At 39.6% G+C, this 16180-nt stretch overlaps 2 protein-coding genes across 2 annotated transcripts; one reads left to right on the forward strand and one right to left on the reverse strand.

Moving 5' to 3' along the window:
• Positions 1 to 4130: 4130 nt before the first annotated feature.
• On the forward strand, positions 4131 to 6563 carry LOC129717343 (uncharacterized). The gene has a single exon (XM_055667216.1). The coding sequence runs from the start codon at positions 4131 to 4133 to the stop codon at positions 6561 to 6563; it is 2433 nt and encodes an 810-aa protein (XP_055523191.1).
• Positions 6564 to 13592: 7029 nt separating this feature from the next.
• LOC129716548 (UDP-N-acetylglucosamine transferase subunit ALG14 homolog) lies at positions 13593 to 15106 on the reverse strand. Its single transcript, XM_055666378.1, has one exon. The coding sequence runs from the start codon at positions 14531 to 14533 to the stop codon at positions 13859 to 13861; it is 675 nt and encodes a 224-aa protein (XP_055522353.1). The 5' UTR covers positions 14534 to 15106; the 3' UTR covers positions 13593 to 13858.
• Between the last annotated feature and the right edge of the window lie 1074 nt (positions 15107 to 16180).

A 16180-nucleotide genomic window follows, 5' to 3' on the forward strand; every position in this document is an offset into this window, starting at 1 on the left:
AACAATCCGACTCTCCATATCCTATCCCGTAGTTAAAATGATCAAATTTCGATCGCAACAAAATTACAACGAAATCTGTTGAAATATTCTTGCGATTTGCTGGTTCTGTTACGAACTATCCTGAACAGATGAGTTACAACAACTCCTCCAAAACCATACTCCTGAAACTCATTTTGCTAAAGATATTTTCCTCGAGGATGATACTACAATTCATATTCGTGATAATTATTTTTCTCGTCATGCAAAAGGTAAGGTACATAACGGAATGCCACTTTTAACAGAGTATCTATTATCACGATTCAAATTCATTTTTTAATCGCTCACAACGCTAATATCAACAATGCAACTGCTATGAAAGATAATAAAACGGAACAAATAAGTGTATTTATATAGTAATAAATTCGATTTCGGTATTGTTTCACGTCACTTTCTACCTACACAATTGTACGGGCTCGGTCGAAAAGAGATACATATGCCATAGTTCCTCTTAGCAGTTCACTAAAAAACTATTTACAGAAATCGATGCTCTAAGTTATTTTATAAAATTGAATCTACTTAAACTTAGACAGCTAACCGTTGTAATTGGGCATTTCAACGAATTTTGTTGATAATTTTATTTGATATAAGTACCTTCTAATGTTTCCACATCAGCTAGTTATCGTAGTGCGATCGTGCTTAACCCTGGACGGACACGTGACATTTTTTTCTAGAAATGAGAATTACGCACGTTGTATGCGGAGATTTTATGCATTACTTATGGGTCATCTCATACGGAGTGACCACGAATAAGCACAAACTTGGACACGACCATCACAGATTTTGCTTGAAGTTTGGCGAATTATTCATCTAGTGTCACTTTGGAAAAATCCCTATTTTTTGGTCGATTAGAATACCCCCCACTCAATGAGACCCCCCCCCGCTTTGTAGCAAGATAACGCATTTTTCGTCAAAACAACTTTTTTTATTTCCCATAATTTATAAACGTGATGCCCGAAAAATTTTGATGGGCGATTTTTGAGGAAAATAAAACATGGAATCCAGAAAAAAATATTATTTCTGACCGGAAGTGTTGCCAGATAGATTATTTTATAACTAAATTTAATTGTTCGGCAAATGTGGCTAATTTAATTTTAGATTTGATAATTTCTTTGTTCGTTGAGAGGTCGACTGTAGAGGTATTTTAAATCGCTGTGATTACGGCTTAGCAGTCTTTAAATAAATTTAGAACGACACGGTTTTAATTCGTCCCGACGTTTCAACGCTTGGTTTGCGTCTTTTTCAAGGGAAACTGGTAAAAAAGAATTGTATTTAAAAATAGACAAACATATTTTAAACATTTAGAAACTCACAATAATTTTGGTCGAACTATGTCAAGTTGTTTGTTCACTAAACTAGTTGTCATTTACACATATAGTTGGTCATAATCAGTAACATCACTAAACATAACGAAAAACAAAGTTACAATTATAAACAGTTGTCGGTATTGGCAGTCACAAACAATTTCAAACCTTATCACATATAGTACACTAAGTGGCGGGTAAATGTCGGATTTCAGTGTCGGATAAGTATGGCAGTTATTCTGCTTCTATTGAGCTTGAGCTATCTGGCATATTGTTTGATTCTGTGTGGTTTAGTTTGTGTAATATGCCGGCATAGGCTGTGTTGAGGTTGTCTATGTCAACTCGTCTGTTTACTGTGTTGGGTGTGCAATAGATATGACACATCTCCAAAAATGGCAGATGGTGTGAGTTCGGGGCTCTATCTAGTATGTGAGTCTTGTCGAAATTGAAACTGTGTTTGGTGTTGATACAATGTTCGATTAATGCTGTCTTTTCTCTTAGCTCTCTTAGTTCGTTGTTTTGTGTGTTTGTGTCGGTGTTCGCTTCCAAAATTTTGGCCAGCTTGTTTACATGCGATGTGTGTCCGGATAATCTGGTTTTCAATTTGTTCGTGGTCATTCCGATGTAGCAGTTGCTGCAGTCATTGCATGGTATTTTATAAATAATGTTTGAGTTGTCGAATTTGTTTATAGGGTCCTTTACGTAACTATGGAATTTGCTAACGGTGGAATTGATTCTGGTGGCGATGGTCAAATTGGGGAATTGTCTTCGGAAAGATTTGATGAGTCGATCAGTGAGCTTGGGGATGTAAAGCAATGATCGATACATGGCTTCGTTAGGCTGTTGATCCGGTGCAGTTGTTGTTGGTTCGTTGTTAGTGTTAAGGTGAGCTGTGGTGATGCTGTTGGTGGCTGGTGGCTGCTGGTCGACAGATGATGATGGTTCAGTTGGGTGGCTGTTGTTGGTTGGTGGCTCCAAGACGATAGGTGGTGATGGTTCAGTTTGGCGCGATGTTGGAACGGGTAACGCTGAGTCTGATGTATGAACGAACTGTGTTGGGTGGGCCTTACGGTGTTTTCCGTGGTACTCGTTAATGAGTCTGGATACTAGAGTTGCCGGGTAGCAGTTTGATTTCAGTTGTTGGTGAATGATACTGCTAGTGTTGGTGGTGTTGTGGGTGGTTAGTGACTTCACTCGATGAATGAAGTTATTGGCGACGTTAATTTTGTGCTTGTACTGATGAAATGAGTAGAAGTTAAGCATTCTCCCCGACGCAATGGGCTTGCAGTACCAATCGGTCGTGATAGATTGGTTTTCATTTCGAGTAACCATCATATCAAGAAAAGGAAGTTTCCGATCCTGTTCGATTTCGATGGTGAATTGAAGGCGTTGTTCCTGGCGGTTAAAAACCTCTAACACTGTTTCAATACAATTTTTTGGTATTGCAAGGAACAGGTCGTCAACATATTTACGTAAGAAAGGGACGTCAAAAGGTAACTCTGCAAGCGCTCTTGTTATGATGTCTTCTAGTACTATGTCTGCCAAAACGGGGGACAAGGGGCTCCCCATAGCTGTACCATAGATTTGAAAATAAAATTTGCTGTCGTACCTGAAATAGCTGGCTTCCATGCAAAATTGGACAATTTCCAAGAAGAGGCTAAGTGTTATGTTGGTTTTTACTTTTTTCCATCGTTCGGTGATAGAAGTGATGACCTGCTGTCTGGGAACGTTGGTGAATAGTGAGACTACGTCCAGGGAAACCATTATGTAGTTCTCTGGGAGAATGATTGTTTTTAACTCTTCGCATAATTCAAAGGAACTGAAAGTGTTGTAGCGGCTGGTGAGCGAAGTGCTTAGGATGTTGGCGATGTATTTGCATAACTTGTAGGTGGGGGCTGAGTAGTTGGGTACCACTGGACGAAGAGGAAGGTTGTTCTTGTGCGCTTTCGGCTGTCCGTATATTCTGGGGCAGGTAGAGTTGTAAGTTTTAAGACTTTTAGCTGTTTTCTGGTCTATGAGTTTCAGGTTGAGGAGTTGAGTAGCAAAATTGTTGTTCTTTTGTTGCAATCCACTAGTGGGGTCTCTTGGCACTTTGCGGTATGTTTGTTCATCTTCAACAAGAGTGCGCATTTTGTCTTGGTAGTCTTTGGTGTACATTATTACGGTACGATTTCCTTTGTCGGATGACAATATCAAAATCTCGGGATGCGCTTTTAGGAAATTGCCAGTGACTTTTTGAGCCGTTGAGCACCATCTACCAAGTGGTTCTAAGGCGTCAACTTGAGATCCGAAGCCATGAATGAAGTTTAGTATGATGTTGGTGGCTTGACATCGGGTGGTGTCCTGTATCCGTTTATCTTGGTGTGATTGGATAATGTTTTCCACGTCGCACATAACGTGAAATAGTGGTATATGTGACAGTTTAGTGACAGGAAAGGCAAATTTTGGACCGAGACTTAATAGAGTTATAGTTTCAGCTCACTCCATGGTTCCGAAGTAGTTATTGTAATGAAGTCTTATGCCCTAGACAATACTAAACTTGCTAACATGCTTTGCCGTAAGATGTTTTTGAAAAAGTGCAAGAGGGATGGCATTTTCCCAAACCATATCACCAGAAATTTCAAATGTGTACATGAAATGCTAGTGCACAATGGACCATATTTGAACAAAATAAACACCATCATCATTAAGTTCAAAAAAGCAGTTCTGAATGTTGAAATCAGACAGACGTACCACCAAATCACCTCCCTGAAACGTTCCATCCAGCACTCCCGGGAAACCCTCACCACGATGATAGGAGAAGAAGCAGCCTCACAATATTTTGACACTCAAACCATCGCTTTCCAAAACACTCTATGCCTTAGAAACAAGGTAACATCCAGCAAATTGAGAAACATATACGCTTCCATGCACGCTCCGCCGACAGACATGCAAGTGAATGAAAAAGCGATTACGAATGCAACCAGCCTACAGATACCCGCCGAAACTATAACTCTATTAAGTCTCGGTCCAAAATTTGCCTTTCCTGTCACTAAACTGTCACATATACCACTATTTCACGTTATGTGCGACGTGGAAAACATTATCCAATCACACCAAGATAAACGGATACAGGACACCACCCGATGTCAAGCCACCAACATCATACTAAACTTCATTCATGGCTTCGGATCTCAAGTTGACGCCTTAGAACCACTTGGTAGATGGTGCTCAACGGCTCAAAAAGTCACTGGCAATTTCCTAAAAGCGCATCCCGAGATTTTGATATTGTCATCCGACAAAGGAAATCGTACCGTAATAATGTACACCAAAGACTACCAAGACAAAATGCGCACTCTTGTTGAAGATGAACAAACATACCGCAAAGTGCCAAGAGACCCCACTAGTGGATTGCAACAAAAGAACAACAATTTTGCTACTCAACTCCTCAACCTGAAACTCATAGACCAGAAAACAGCTAAAAGTCTTAAAACTTACAACTCTACCTGCCCCAGAATATACGGACAGCCGAAAGCGCACAAGAACAACCTTCCTCTTCGTCCAGTGGTACCCAACTACTCAGCCCCCACCTACAAGTTATGCAAATACATCGCCAACATCCTAAGCACTTCGCTCACCAGCCGCTACAACACTTTCAGTTCCTTTGAATTATGCGAAGAGTTAAAAACAATCATTCTCCCAGAGAACTACATAATGGTTTCCCTGGACGTAGTCTCACTATTCACCAACGTTCCCAGACAGCAGGTCATCACTTCTATCACCGAACGATGGAAAAAAGTAAAAACCAACATAACACTTAGCCTCTTCTTGGAAATTGTCCAATTTTGCATGGAAGCCAGCTATTTCAGGTACGACAGCAAATTTTATTTTCAAATCTATGGTACAGCTATGGGGAGCCCCTTGTCCCCCGTTTTGGCAGACATAGTACTAGAAGACATCATAACAAGAGCGCTTGCAGAGTTACCTTTTGACGTCCCTTTCTTACGTAAATATGTTGACGACCTGTTCCTTGCAATACCAAAAAATTGTATTGAAACAGTGTTAGAGGTTTTTAACCGCCAGGAACAACGCCTTCAATTCACCATCGAAATCGAACAGGATCGGAAACTTCCTTTTCTTGATATGATGGTTACTCGAAATGAAAACCAATCTATCACGACCGATTGGTACTGCAAGCCCATTGCGTCGGGGAGAATGCTTAACTTCTACTCATTTCATCAGTACAAGCACAAAATTAACGTCGCCAATAACTTCATTCATCGAGTGAAGTCACTAACCACCCACAACACCACCAACACTAGCAGTATCATTCACCAACAACTGAAATCAAACTGCTACCCGGCAACTCTAGTATCCAGACTCATTAACGAGTACCACGGAAAACACCGTAAGGCCCACCCAACACAGTTCGTTCATACATCAGACTCAGCGTTACCCGTTCCAACATCGCGCCAAACTGAACCATCACCACCTATCGTCTTGGAGCCACCAACCAACAACAGCCACCCAACTGAACCATCATCATCTGTCGACCAGCAGCCACCAGCCACCAACAGCATCACCACAGCTCACCTTAACACTAACAACGAACCAACAACAACTGCACCGGATCAACAGCCTAACGAAGCCATGTATCGATCATTGCTTTACATCCCCAAGCTCACTGATCGACTCATCAAATCTTTCCGAAGACAATTCCCCAATTTGACCATCGCCACCAGAATCAATTCCACCGTTAGCAAATTCCATAGTTACGTAAAGGACCCTATAAACAAATTCGACAACTCAAACATTATTTATAAAATACCATGCAATGACTGCAGCAACTGCTACATCGGAATGACCACGAACAAATTGAAAACCAGATTATCCGGACACACATCGCATGTAAACAAGCTGGCCAAAATTTTGGAAGCGAACACCGACACAAACACACAAAACAACGACCTAAGAGAGCTAAGAGAAAAGACAGCATTAATCGAACATTGTATCAACACCAAACACAGTTTCAATTTCGACAAGACTCACATACTAGATAGAGCCCCGAACTCACACCATCTGCCATTTTTGGAGATGTGTCATATCTATTGCACACCCAACACAGTAAACAGACGAGTTGACATAGACAACCTCAACACAGCCTATGCCGGCATATTACACAAACTAAACCACACAGAATCAAACAATATGCCAGATAGCTCAAGCTCAATAGAAGCAGAATAACTGCCATACTTATCCGACACTGAAATCCGACATTTACCCGCCACTTAGTGTACTATATGTGATAAGGTTTGAAATTGTTTGTGACTGCCAATACCGACAACTGTTTATAATTGTAACTTTGTTTTTCGTTATGTTTAGTGATGTTACTGATTATGACCAACTATATGTGTAAATGACAACTAGTTTAGTGAACAAACAACTTGACATAGTTCGACCAAAATTATTGTGAGTTTCTAAATGTTTAAAATATGTTTGTCTATTTTTAAATACAATTCTTTTTTACCAGTTTCCCTTGAAAAAAGACGCAAACCAAGCGTTGAAACGTCGGGACGAATTAAAACCGTGTCGTTCTAAATTTATTTAAAGACTGCTAAGCCGTAATCACAGCGGTTTTGATAATTTCATCACATTTCTAGGAAAATTTTACGTAGGAAACACTTATCATTCCCAAAGTAATATATACCTTGCAACAAAGTGGGGGCGGGGGTCCCACAGAGATGAATAGTTTTCCCAACTTTGAACAAAATCTGTGATGTGTATGTACACTTCGTATGGAATGACCTTTATATAATTAATTTTCTAAGAATATTTTGCAGCAGTTGGCAGAAATAAAATAAAACAACATCGTAAAACGTAAGACAACGTGCATCTCATCGACGCGAAAATGTTACTCTACCATTCGTTCGGTGTGCGAGAGCCAACGGTCGTTCTACATTCACGAGCGAAAGCCCCTTGCGACGCACACTTATAAAGCGAATCAAATAAAAGATGTCGATATGTGCCCCATGAAAATAAAATGCTTATTATAAATAGGTCTTATGTTTGATCAGAGAAAATTCAAAAGTAAAGCGTACATCATATTTTTATCTATTTATATAATTTAATTCAACTGACGAAAGGCTGATTTAATGTTGCGTGATCAGAATTATAAAAGCGAGGTATTATTAAGTTTTCGTTTAAACATAAATGGTGGTTTACCAAATTCGAACAAATTTTCGACAACAGAAATGATACGGATACAGGCAGTCATAGGTTTGTTGCACCCAAATGTAGTACGATGAAAGTTTCGTTGCGACAGTCCAGTAGAGCGAAAAATTCGTTGAGAAGCCCGAAAGTTCAATACAAAGACAGCGTTCTAGGGGAGTCATTTCTTGGCGATGAAATCAATTTATTAATTTTTTCTTCGTCGTTCCAGTGTCTCGAGGTAGAATAGACGACAGCGATCAGGATACGGTGGAAGATTAACAGGATCTCGCCAAGGTAAATCCCTCAGTGCGAATCGGAGAAATCGTTTCTGGACACGTTCGATGCGCAGACTCCACACTAGCTAATGAGGGCACTAAATTAAAGAGGCGTTTTCCATCAGAGGCCTAACCAACAATAAAGCGTGTTTAAGCAGTGAGGATTTCTCGAGCAATTTTTGTGATAAACCCAAGTTGACGAGAAGCTTTCGAGATAACTGCCAAGCGATGCTGATTGAAAGTGAGCTTAGCATCAAGTGGGACCATAAAGTTATCAACTTGGTCCACTCTCTTAAGGGCATGCACATCGATTTGGCAACTGAAAACTATTGGATTGCTTTTTCGGTGTAAGGTCATAACTTGACATTTAAAAACACACCTTTTGCTCCATTTTAGAAATGCACACAAACGGATCAACCAGGCATAAAACCATGTTGATCAGGGGAATCGTAGCACTTTGTCCGTTCAAGAACGCAAGAAATTAAATAACTTGGATGCAGCAGAAATACTCGTAATACCACGATAGTTCCTCACATTCTTACGGTCTCTACTTTTGAAACAGGAAACATATACGACTGCTTCTATATGGCCGGAAATTTAGCCTGCTCAAAAGATCTATTGAAAATACGACACAGGGGTTAAAGCTAAAGCTGAAGCACAGCGAATAAAAACTGTAGGTGGTATACCATCAGGACCGCTTCAATTTTTTACTTGCGGCTGTATCATATCGGGAGGAGTAGTTTCGAATGTACAGAGATTTACTAAATCGACTGAAACATCTGCAGAAGCTATAATAACGTGAACAAAATAGTTATTTTCGCACATGACACTGAAGCGTTTTCCGTCAACAGAAATGCTTATATCGTGAAAGAAACAGAGATTTCCCTTTTTTTGTTAGGGAATTAAAATTACGTTGTCCATTGATGTGAACTTTCGTAATGTATCCCAGTCAATTGCTATACTGACCACTATTGTTGAGTGATTAGGTACCTGCACCGACACGCTCCCAGTCAGGTGAAATATGGTTTATGAAGCCAATCACCTTCCCAGGATTCAAAGACCAAATATTTTAGGGCTGGAAATAGCCACTGCAAAGAAACCTTGATCTGCGTTTAAATAATGCACCACAACTGCACAGCAGATGTTCCGATGTCTCGCTTTCCATATTCTTTAAATGATATCTACTCGGACAGTGCCGCGTTATTAGGCCGACGTATGAATTCAGTGTATAATTTTAACGTTATGTGGCGCTAGTTGGCACACAATTTGTCGTATTTTAAACTTAACTAATCTCACGATTTCGTCCTGCGGTGTTTAGCAAACATGTTCATAGGCTTCTGCATGGTAGGCAATTTGGTACTGAATTACCCTGCTATACGGCGCAAGTGTGCATGCAGTCCCTCGTATTTTGACTTCAACTTATCGCGCGATTATTATTACCCAAAAAGTTGTTGTCTTCGGCTAGTGCCACCAGTTGTGGTCAAGCATGTCGAACCACAGTATAACGCCGCATGTTTCCCCGATGTAATCACGTTTTTTCATTGCATATTAGCAAAGATAACTAGAACAAGATACCTAACTTCTATATTTTTCATTTATTTTGAACTCGACTGATTCCCGACGGTTAGTGCTGCCATCTGATGACTTAAATTCTTATTAAATTGTCACAATGAGTAAAACCGATTTATCGTGCATAATTCGTCATCGATCGTTGAGTTGTTCAAGATTGTGTATGAAACAGGTGTAGCAGTTTGGTCAACTCGACGCTTGAGATAACATGCAGATTAACGGTATTGTTTTTTTTGCACTAAATGATATTGTCATATTTTTTGCACTTCAAAGTGTGAAAAAAAGTGTGAAGTTGACTGTCAAAGTGTGGGTTTATTTTGAGAGGTTATATTTATTTTCAGGTCCCATTCTACCGCAACTTAAAGTTTGACATGTCGCAAACCAGGTTTCAGAACCATTGTGCATATGGTCAGGTTCACTGGGGCACCCGATTTTTGCTTTATTAACCTCGGCAAGAGTGGAAAACTTGCCTGGAGAGCGTGCTCATAGCGGTTATCAGAAAGTTCTGATGGTACGCTTAATTTCAAATGATGCGCCGATAATTCTTGATTCTTCCGGAAAGTTTCATGTTTGAGAACTAAACATTCGTATACTTTATTAACATTTTTCGAATGGCAGCACCATTAAGTCGTCCACATGGATACTGAAAAAAATGTTTCACCTTTCAGCAGTCATGTCTTGGCCTTGTCGTCAGTTGATTTTGACGTTAGGTATACATCATATTAACAGTGTATAAATTATTTCGACTTTTGCTCACGCGCAGCAACAATCATGTCCGATGAATACTGCAAGAGTCAGGTATTTTGTTCTAGTCATCTTTGATATTAGTTACGAACTAAGGTGGTGTACTTAAGTGTTTAAATCGTTCACAAAATAAGATTTTCTGTTGATTTCTTGAAATAATCACACTTTTTTTTGAAGAAGGGTTTGTTAGTAGCTTAAGAATTTATGATAAATATTAGTAAATAATGAGTTTGTGTGGCCAATCACAAATGGAAACTTCTAAACACTGTTCGAAATTTGTAATTTCAATTATTAGGATTTGTTTGCTTCGCAATTAGCACTTATCATTCGTAGGGAATTAAACCTGTTTGTCAAAAAAGGGAAGAAAACTTACAACTAACTTAATTGCTAACTTAATAGCCAACTATAAAGAGAGCTTATCGTAGCAATTGAGGATTACAGCGATTTTTGTCGAAAATTGGTAATATTTTTATTTGACATAGCTTCTAATGTTTCAACGCCAGTTTTGTAAGTCTATGTAAATCGAATGTACCAAACCAAGGAGAACGTTTCAAAATCATTTTCAGAATTTTATTCTGAATCTTTTGAAGCGTTTTCTTCCTTGTTATACACCAACTAGACCAGACCGGTATAGCATAAAGCATTGCTGGTCTAAATATTTGTTTGTAAATCAAAAGTTTATTCTTTGAACAAAGTTTAGAATTCCTGTTAATGAGGGGATATAACCATCTCGTATATTCGATGCACTTTGCTTGTATACTCTCAATGTGCTCTTTGAAAATAAGTTTTTCATCGTAAATTAGTCCCAAGTACTTAACCTTGTCAGACCAACTTAAAAAAAAACCCATTCATCTTGACAACGTGATTATTGTTTGGCTTGAGGGAAGAAGCCCTAGTCTTATGGGAAAAAATAATCATTTGAGTTTTTGAAGCATTTTTGCAAGTAGAAAGAAAAAATATCTAAACTTTTCTGCAATCGACTGCATATGACACGAAGACTTTTTCCTTTTACAGAAATGCTTGTGTCATCGCAGAACAATGACTTTGTGCATCCTGGAGGCAAATCAGGAAGATCTGTAGTAAATATGTTGTACAGGACTGGACCCAAGACTGAACCTTGAGGCACACTTGCTCTGACGGGCAATCTATCAGATTATGAATTCTGATAGACAGCCTGCAGAGTTCGATCAGATAGATAACATTTCAAAATTTTGATTAGAAAAATGGGAAAATTAAAAGTCAGCAATTTCGCAATCAAACCTTTATGCCAAACACTGTCGAATACTTTTTCTATGTCTAAAAGAGCTCCAGTGGAATAACCTTCAGATTTGTTAGCTCGTATCATATTAATGACTCTATTACACGTACACTAAAGTCGCTTTTTACGCGGGGGATACGTGCCGCGTAAATTTTGGAATCCGCGTAAAAAAACCGCCTAAATTCCGGAATCCGCGTAAAAAAAAACCTGTGTTAATTCTGCAATCCGAGTGAGAGAAACCGAAATCCGAGCAAAAAAAATACCGCGTAAATTCCAGAATCCGCGTAAAAAACCGCGTAAGTTCCGGAATCCGCGTGAAAAAACCGCGTAAGTTCCGGAATCCGCGTAAAAAACCGCGTAAATTCCGGAATCCGCGTAAAAAGCGACCTTAGTGTATTATTCAAGCAACAAAGCATTTAACGCATTGCTGTATAATTCTGAACTATATTTTCTTGAGAGTAGGTTTGTAAGAGTTTGCTGCGATTCGTAGAAAATATTCTATGCTGATCCAAAATCTATAATTATTGGTTTTTTTTTCTAGGTCTCGCGATTCCTGGAAACCAAACTGTTGTGGGATTTTAACTTGAATTATGGAGAATTATTTTTGAGAAATTTCTTTTGTGATATTTTCGTGTTTTTTTTTTCTTAAATTTTTTTTGCCTTACGGTGTATAACACTGGTCGGCAAGAGAGAAAACATGCTACTCTAAAGCTCAAATTAGTTGGCTTAGAAATTTCTCATAAAATTTGGAGCTTCTAGCCAGTGTGGAAATGTGTCAATCTACGTCCAAATGTCGCATAGCAATTGCTCGCCGGGTTCGTCGCTTCAACGTTATTTTTACGAGTAAACTCATTTGGGCTTCTGAAAAAATGTTGGTGGCTAGGGGCACCAAAATTCACAGGAATGGTTTAAAAGCTATACTCTTTTATGTTTCCCCAGTTTAAGTTTGAGGGCCACACATTTTCTAAATAACTGTTTACAACTTCACCGAAAACATAATACCAATCAAACAAGCCGTTCTAGTTTTTTTAGTTTCAGAAAATTTTAACAAATGTTTGTATCTTTCCTCCGTGATCGGACAGCCATAAATGTTTAGCTAACTTTATGTATTTTTTATATTAAATTGCAGCATTTTTTCAATAACTAACAATAAATACATTAGAAATAGAATATTTGCATCATCGCACATCGTCTCCACAACTTTTTCCTCATAAACTCGTGCAGAAGCTCTTTCAGAACGAATGTTTCATAAATTTGACACTCTAATATGTTTATTAAGACTTTAGTAGGATAAATTGTAACAAGGATTAAAAAAATTAATTTCCGGTAATAGGGATTTTGTGATCCAGTTTTTCCAAAACGAGTACCCCGGGAAATGTAAAAAAACCAATTGAATGTCTTCGATGAGCACAGGCATTACCATATGCAGAATTGTATATCATGAGAGAGACGCCCAAAAGCATTATGTCCGCACAGCAGAAGAGTAAACTCGACTGCAGCTATAAGTAGCCACATCTAAGGCCGACAACTGGCCACCAAACCTTGTACGACCGATGTGTCAATCCATCCAGCAGAACGAACGATAAATCCAATCGTCAATTACTCAAACCAGATCTCGGTTCAAATGACCACCAGCAGCACCGGTAGCAAATTACAACCGCCAATTTAACCAATTTCTCTCGCGAGTATTCATCGCTTTAGTTTACGCAGCTGCTGCATAGAGCCAGGGAACTACGCTGCGATCACGGTAGAGGCAAGCGTTTACGCATTTGCTTCACACATCCTGCCCCAGGGTTACCAAGCTGTAGAGTTACTTTGTGTGGTTTGCCGCTGCCCGCTCATAGAGAGGGCCTTTTGGAGCACGATGTTGTAACAGCCATTTAGTGACCGTTCAGCGGTGGCAACGGCGGTGACGACGGCGGCGGCGGCGTCGTCATCGGATAACGTGCGCTAAAGGCAGCGCAAGTACGCACCAAACTTCCAACAGATTTGGTTGCTTGCCGGGAGAAATGAATGGGGGAAAGAGTCGTCATGGTGCGGATAGCCAAGAGGGTCGATGCGGTAATTGCGCTTCTCCCTACCACAGTGAGACTGGTTTCAACGCATCAAATAAAAAACGCGGTGGAAATGTTAGCAGCAGAAAAGAAACGTTTTGAGCTTGATCTGTTTAATATTTTGTCATCTTTTTTTTATGATTGGTAATAAAACACATGCAAGTTTGGTGTGTTATTAAATTCATTCTATAAATTAGTTTTAAAACATACAATACAAAAAACAATGATATACCAGCACTGCGTTAAATCTAACTTTACTAGTTCTAATTAGATATTCGGTATAAAGATTCACTCTGTTTTCATTCCTTCACACGCACTTGCTCAGTTCTGTAGAGCTGATCACCTCACAGGCACACAAACGCACTTTTTGGGTTCGACGTATTGAATGGATTGATTTATGCACTTGCTGACAACGCATTGCACGGCATCCTACTTTGACAGGCGTCCAAAGAATTGCACCTTCCTGGTGAAGCCTTCGCTAGCCAGCTCGGGCCACTGCACAACAAACAGATCGGTAATCCAGAGCAGAATTCGACCACTGAGCGAGAGGCTCTTAACGCGGCAAAAACTTTCGATGAATACAATCTTACAGTTACGATTAACAAAGAACACCTTGGCCAAAAAGGCCACCAAGCAAATTGGAACGCAAGTCCCGGGGCCGTTCGTAAGAATCAGATCAGGGCGAGAGCGCAGTACCACCGGAATACTATTTGCAATCGCCGTCATCGTGGTAAACACTGAACTGAAATAACTCTGCTGGACATGACGGCTGCGGGTTATCGTAACGATTTCGTAATCCTGTTTAGCTATATCCGGTTGTCGGCGAACTTCCACATCAATTACCTTTACGACACTGGTTTTATCCGCAGCGGCAATCACGTACTGTCGAGGGGCATACTTCGTAAAGTCCAGCTGTTCTACGATCTGCAGCATTTCCGCTGTGTGTCCACCCGATCCCATCACAATCATCGTCCTGGTAGGGCCTTTTCGCTTGGCACAAATGCCACCCCCATCTCGCTCCGAATTATTTCGTATAACAACTACCAAATACAATATACGAACCAGAACAAACCCCACCAAAACTAGCAGCAAGAGTGGAAACATGTCTTTCCGTTTATTCCACTATTCACGCTAACAAGGCACTCAAGTTGATGGTCCCCACTACTGTCTTGTCCACCTCATCACTTTTGTTTACGCACGCTGCTTCGTCTTCTTTCGGCGGTTGTTCAGGCTAGAATATTTCTCCTCCTAGATTGTGACATTCGCGTACTGTTTGGTCATCAAGCACCTTCTTCTCGCTTACGTCACTGGTTGATGAATGAAATTCCTCAGCGTCGCACCGCGATCCGCACGCAAATCGACACTGGTGGTTACTCACTTTGCACCATCATCTGAAGCAACAATCAGCCAACATCACCACCACTATCACCATCATCATCCGCAAAGACGGACTATTTTTCTACTGCTGCTAAACTCACAGAAATTAAAATAATAACCAACTGCAGCAGTGCAGTGCAGAGAGCAATTAATCTAGTTGAAAATACAGTTTACACACTTCACACTACTGGACGGATGGAATTGAATTTGCTGACACGATTTAGCAGGAGAAACTGGCGAAACTGTGCTGCTCTCAGTTGACGCGCAGATCCGCAGATGGTTTGTTGACAACGCACCACTGCCCGCGATGACATGACAGAAGAAACAAACGGTTATGGGCCGCACTCAGGAGCTGATCTTATTATGCGCTTCAGAGTATACAGGGTGTGCTTCACAGAAACATATTACATTCAAGTTTGATCATAAAATGCTGACTCAATGAAGAATTATTCGAAAAAAATTTTTCAAAGTGCTGTATCTAGATGGCGGTTGATCAATCACGACAATCACACTTTTAAAATATAAGTGCACCGCGTACCATATTTGGTATGTTACGAACGCTTTTGAATCATTTTTCAAAAAGCAATTTAACCAATTTACTCGTAAAAAAGTTTCAAAGCCAAAACAACACCGAACACGAAATCTTCTAATGCCGGTAAAAAGCAAAAACGATATTTTATTGTTGTACGAAGGACTGCCACTCGCGTTATCACAGTAATCGATTGGTCAACGATTGTTTTTGACGCTCTTTCGACACGGATTTTATCAAAGTAGTTGTGACCGTTCGAACATACCAGTGGCTGTCAAAAATCAGCTGATCGCAACTGCCTCGTGGATTGCCTTTTTGCTACAGGAAAAAAGTGAAGTACATTACGCAGGGTGTATTTTTTGTTATACGCTCTCTTATCATTCATTCATTCAAACTAAAATTAGTAAATGATGGTAATTTTTATAGTGAAGTTGAAATTCTTTGAAAAAACTTTCAAATAATACTTACCATTTCGTATAGAGTACACGTGGTAATAAACTACAATTTTCTATTATTTTGTAAGTATGATTTGAAATTAAAGCAAAGCCTGGTGTGTCCATTCAAGCACTAAAAAGGTTACATGTGAAAACCGAAATACGTATTTGCGTATGTATTATAAAAAGTGAAACTGATAGAATTTAGAAGTACATAGAGTAGTTTGAAGGTGTAAAGCGATTCTATCAACAGCTCAGTAAAAATTATTATATTTTTAAAATATGAATAACCACAATGACAGTTGGATGAATTGAATTAGTATAATGACACTTCATTCGACTAACCAATCTACGACTAACCAATTACGTCAATACGGTCGGTTCCATTGCCATAATCACAAATAACCAGAT

This window comes from Wyeomyia smithii, chromosome 1 (genome assembly GCF_029784165.1).
Source record: "Wyeomyia smithii strain HCP4-BCI-WySm-NY-G18 chromosome 1, ASM2978416v1, whole genome shotgun sequence".
Taxonomy (NCBI): domain Eukaryota; kingdom Metazoa; phylum Arthropoda; class Insecta; order Diptera; family Culicidae; genus Wyeomyia; species Wyeomyia smithii.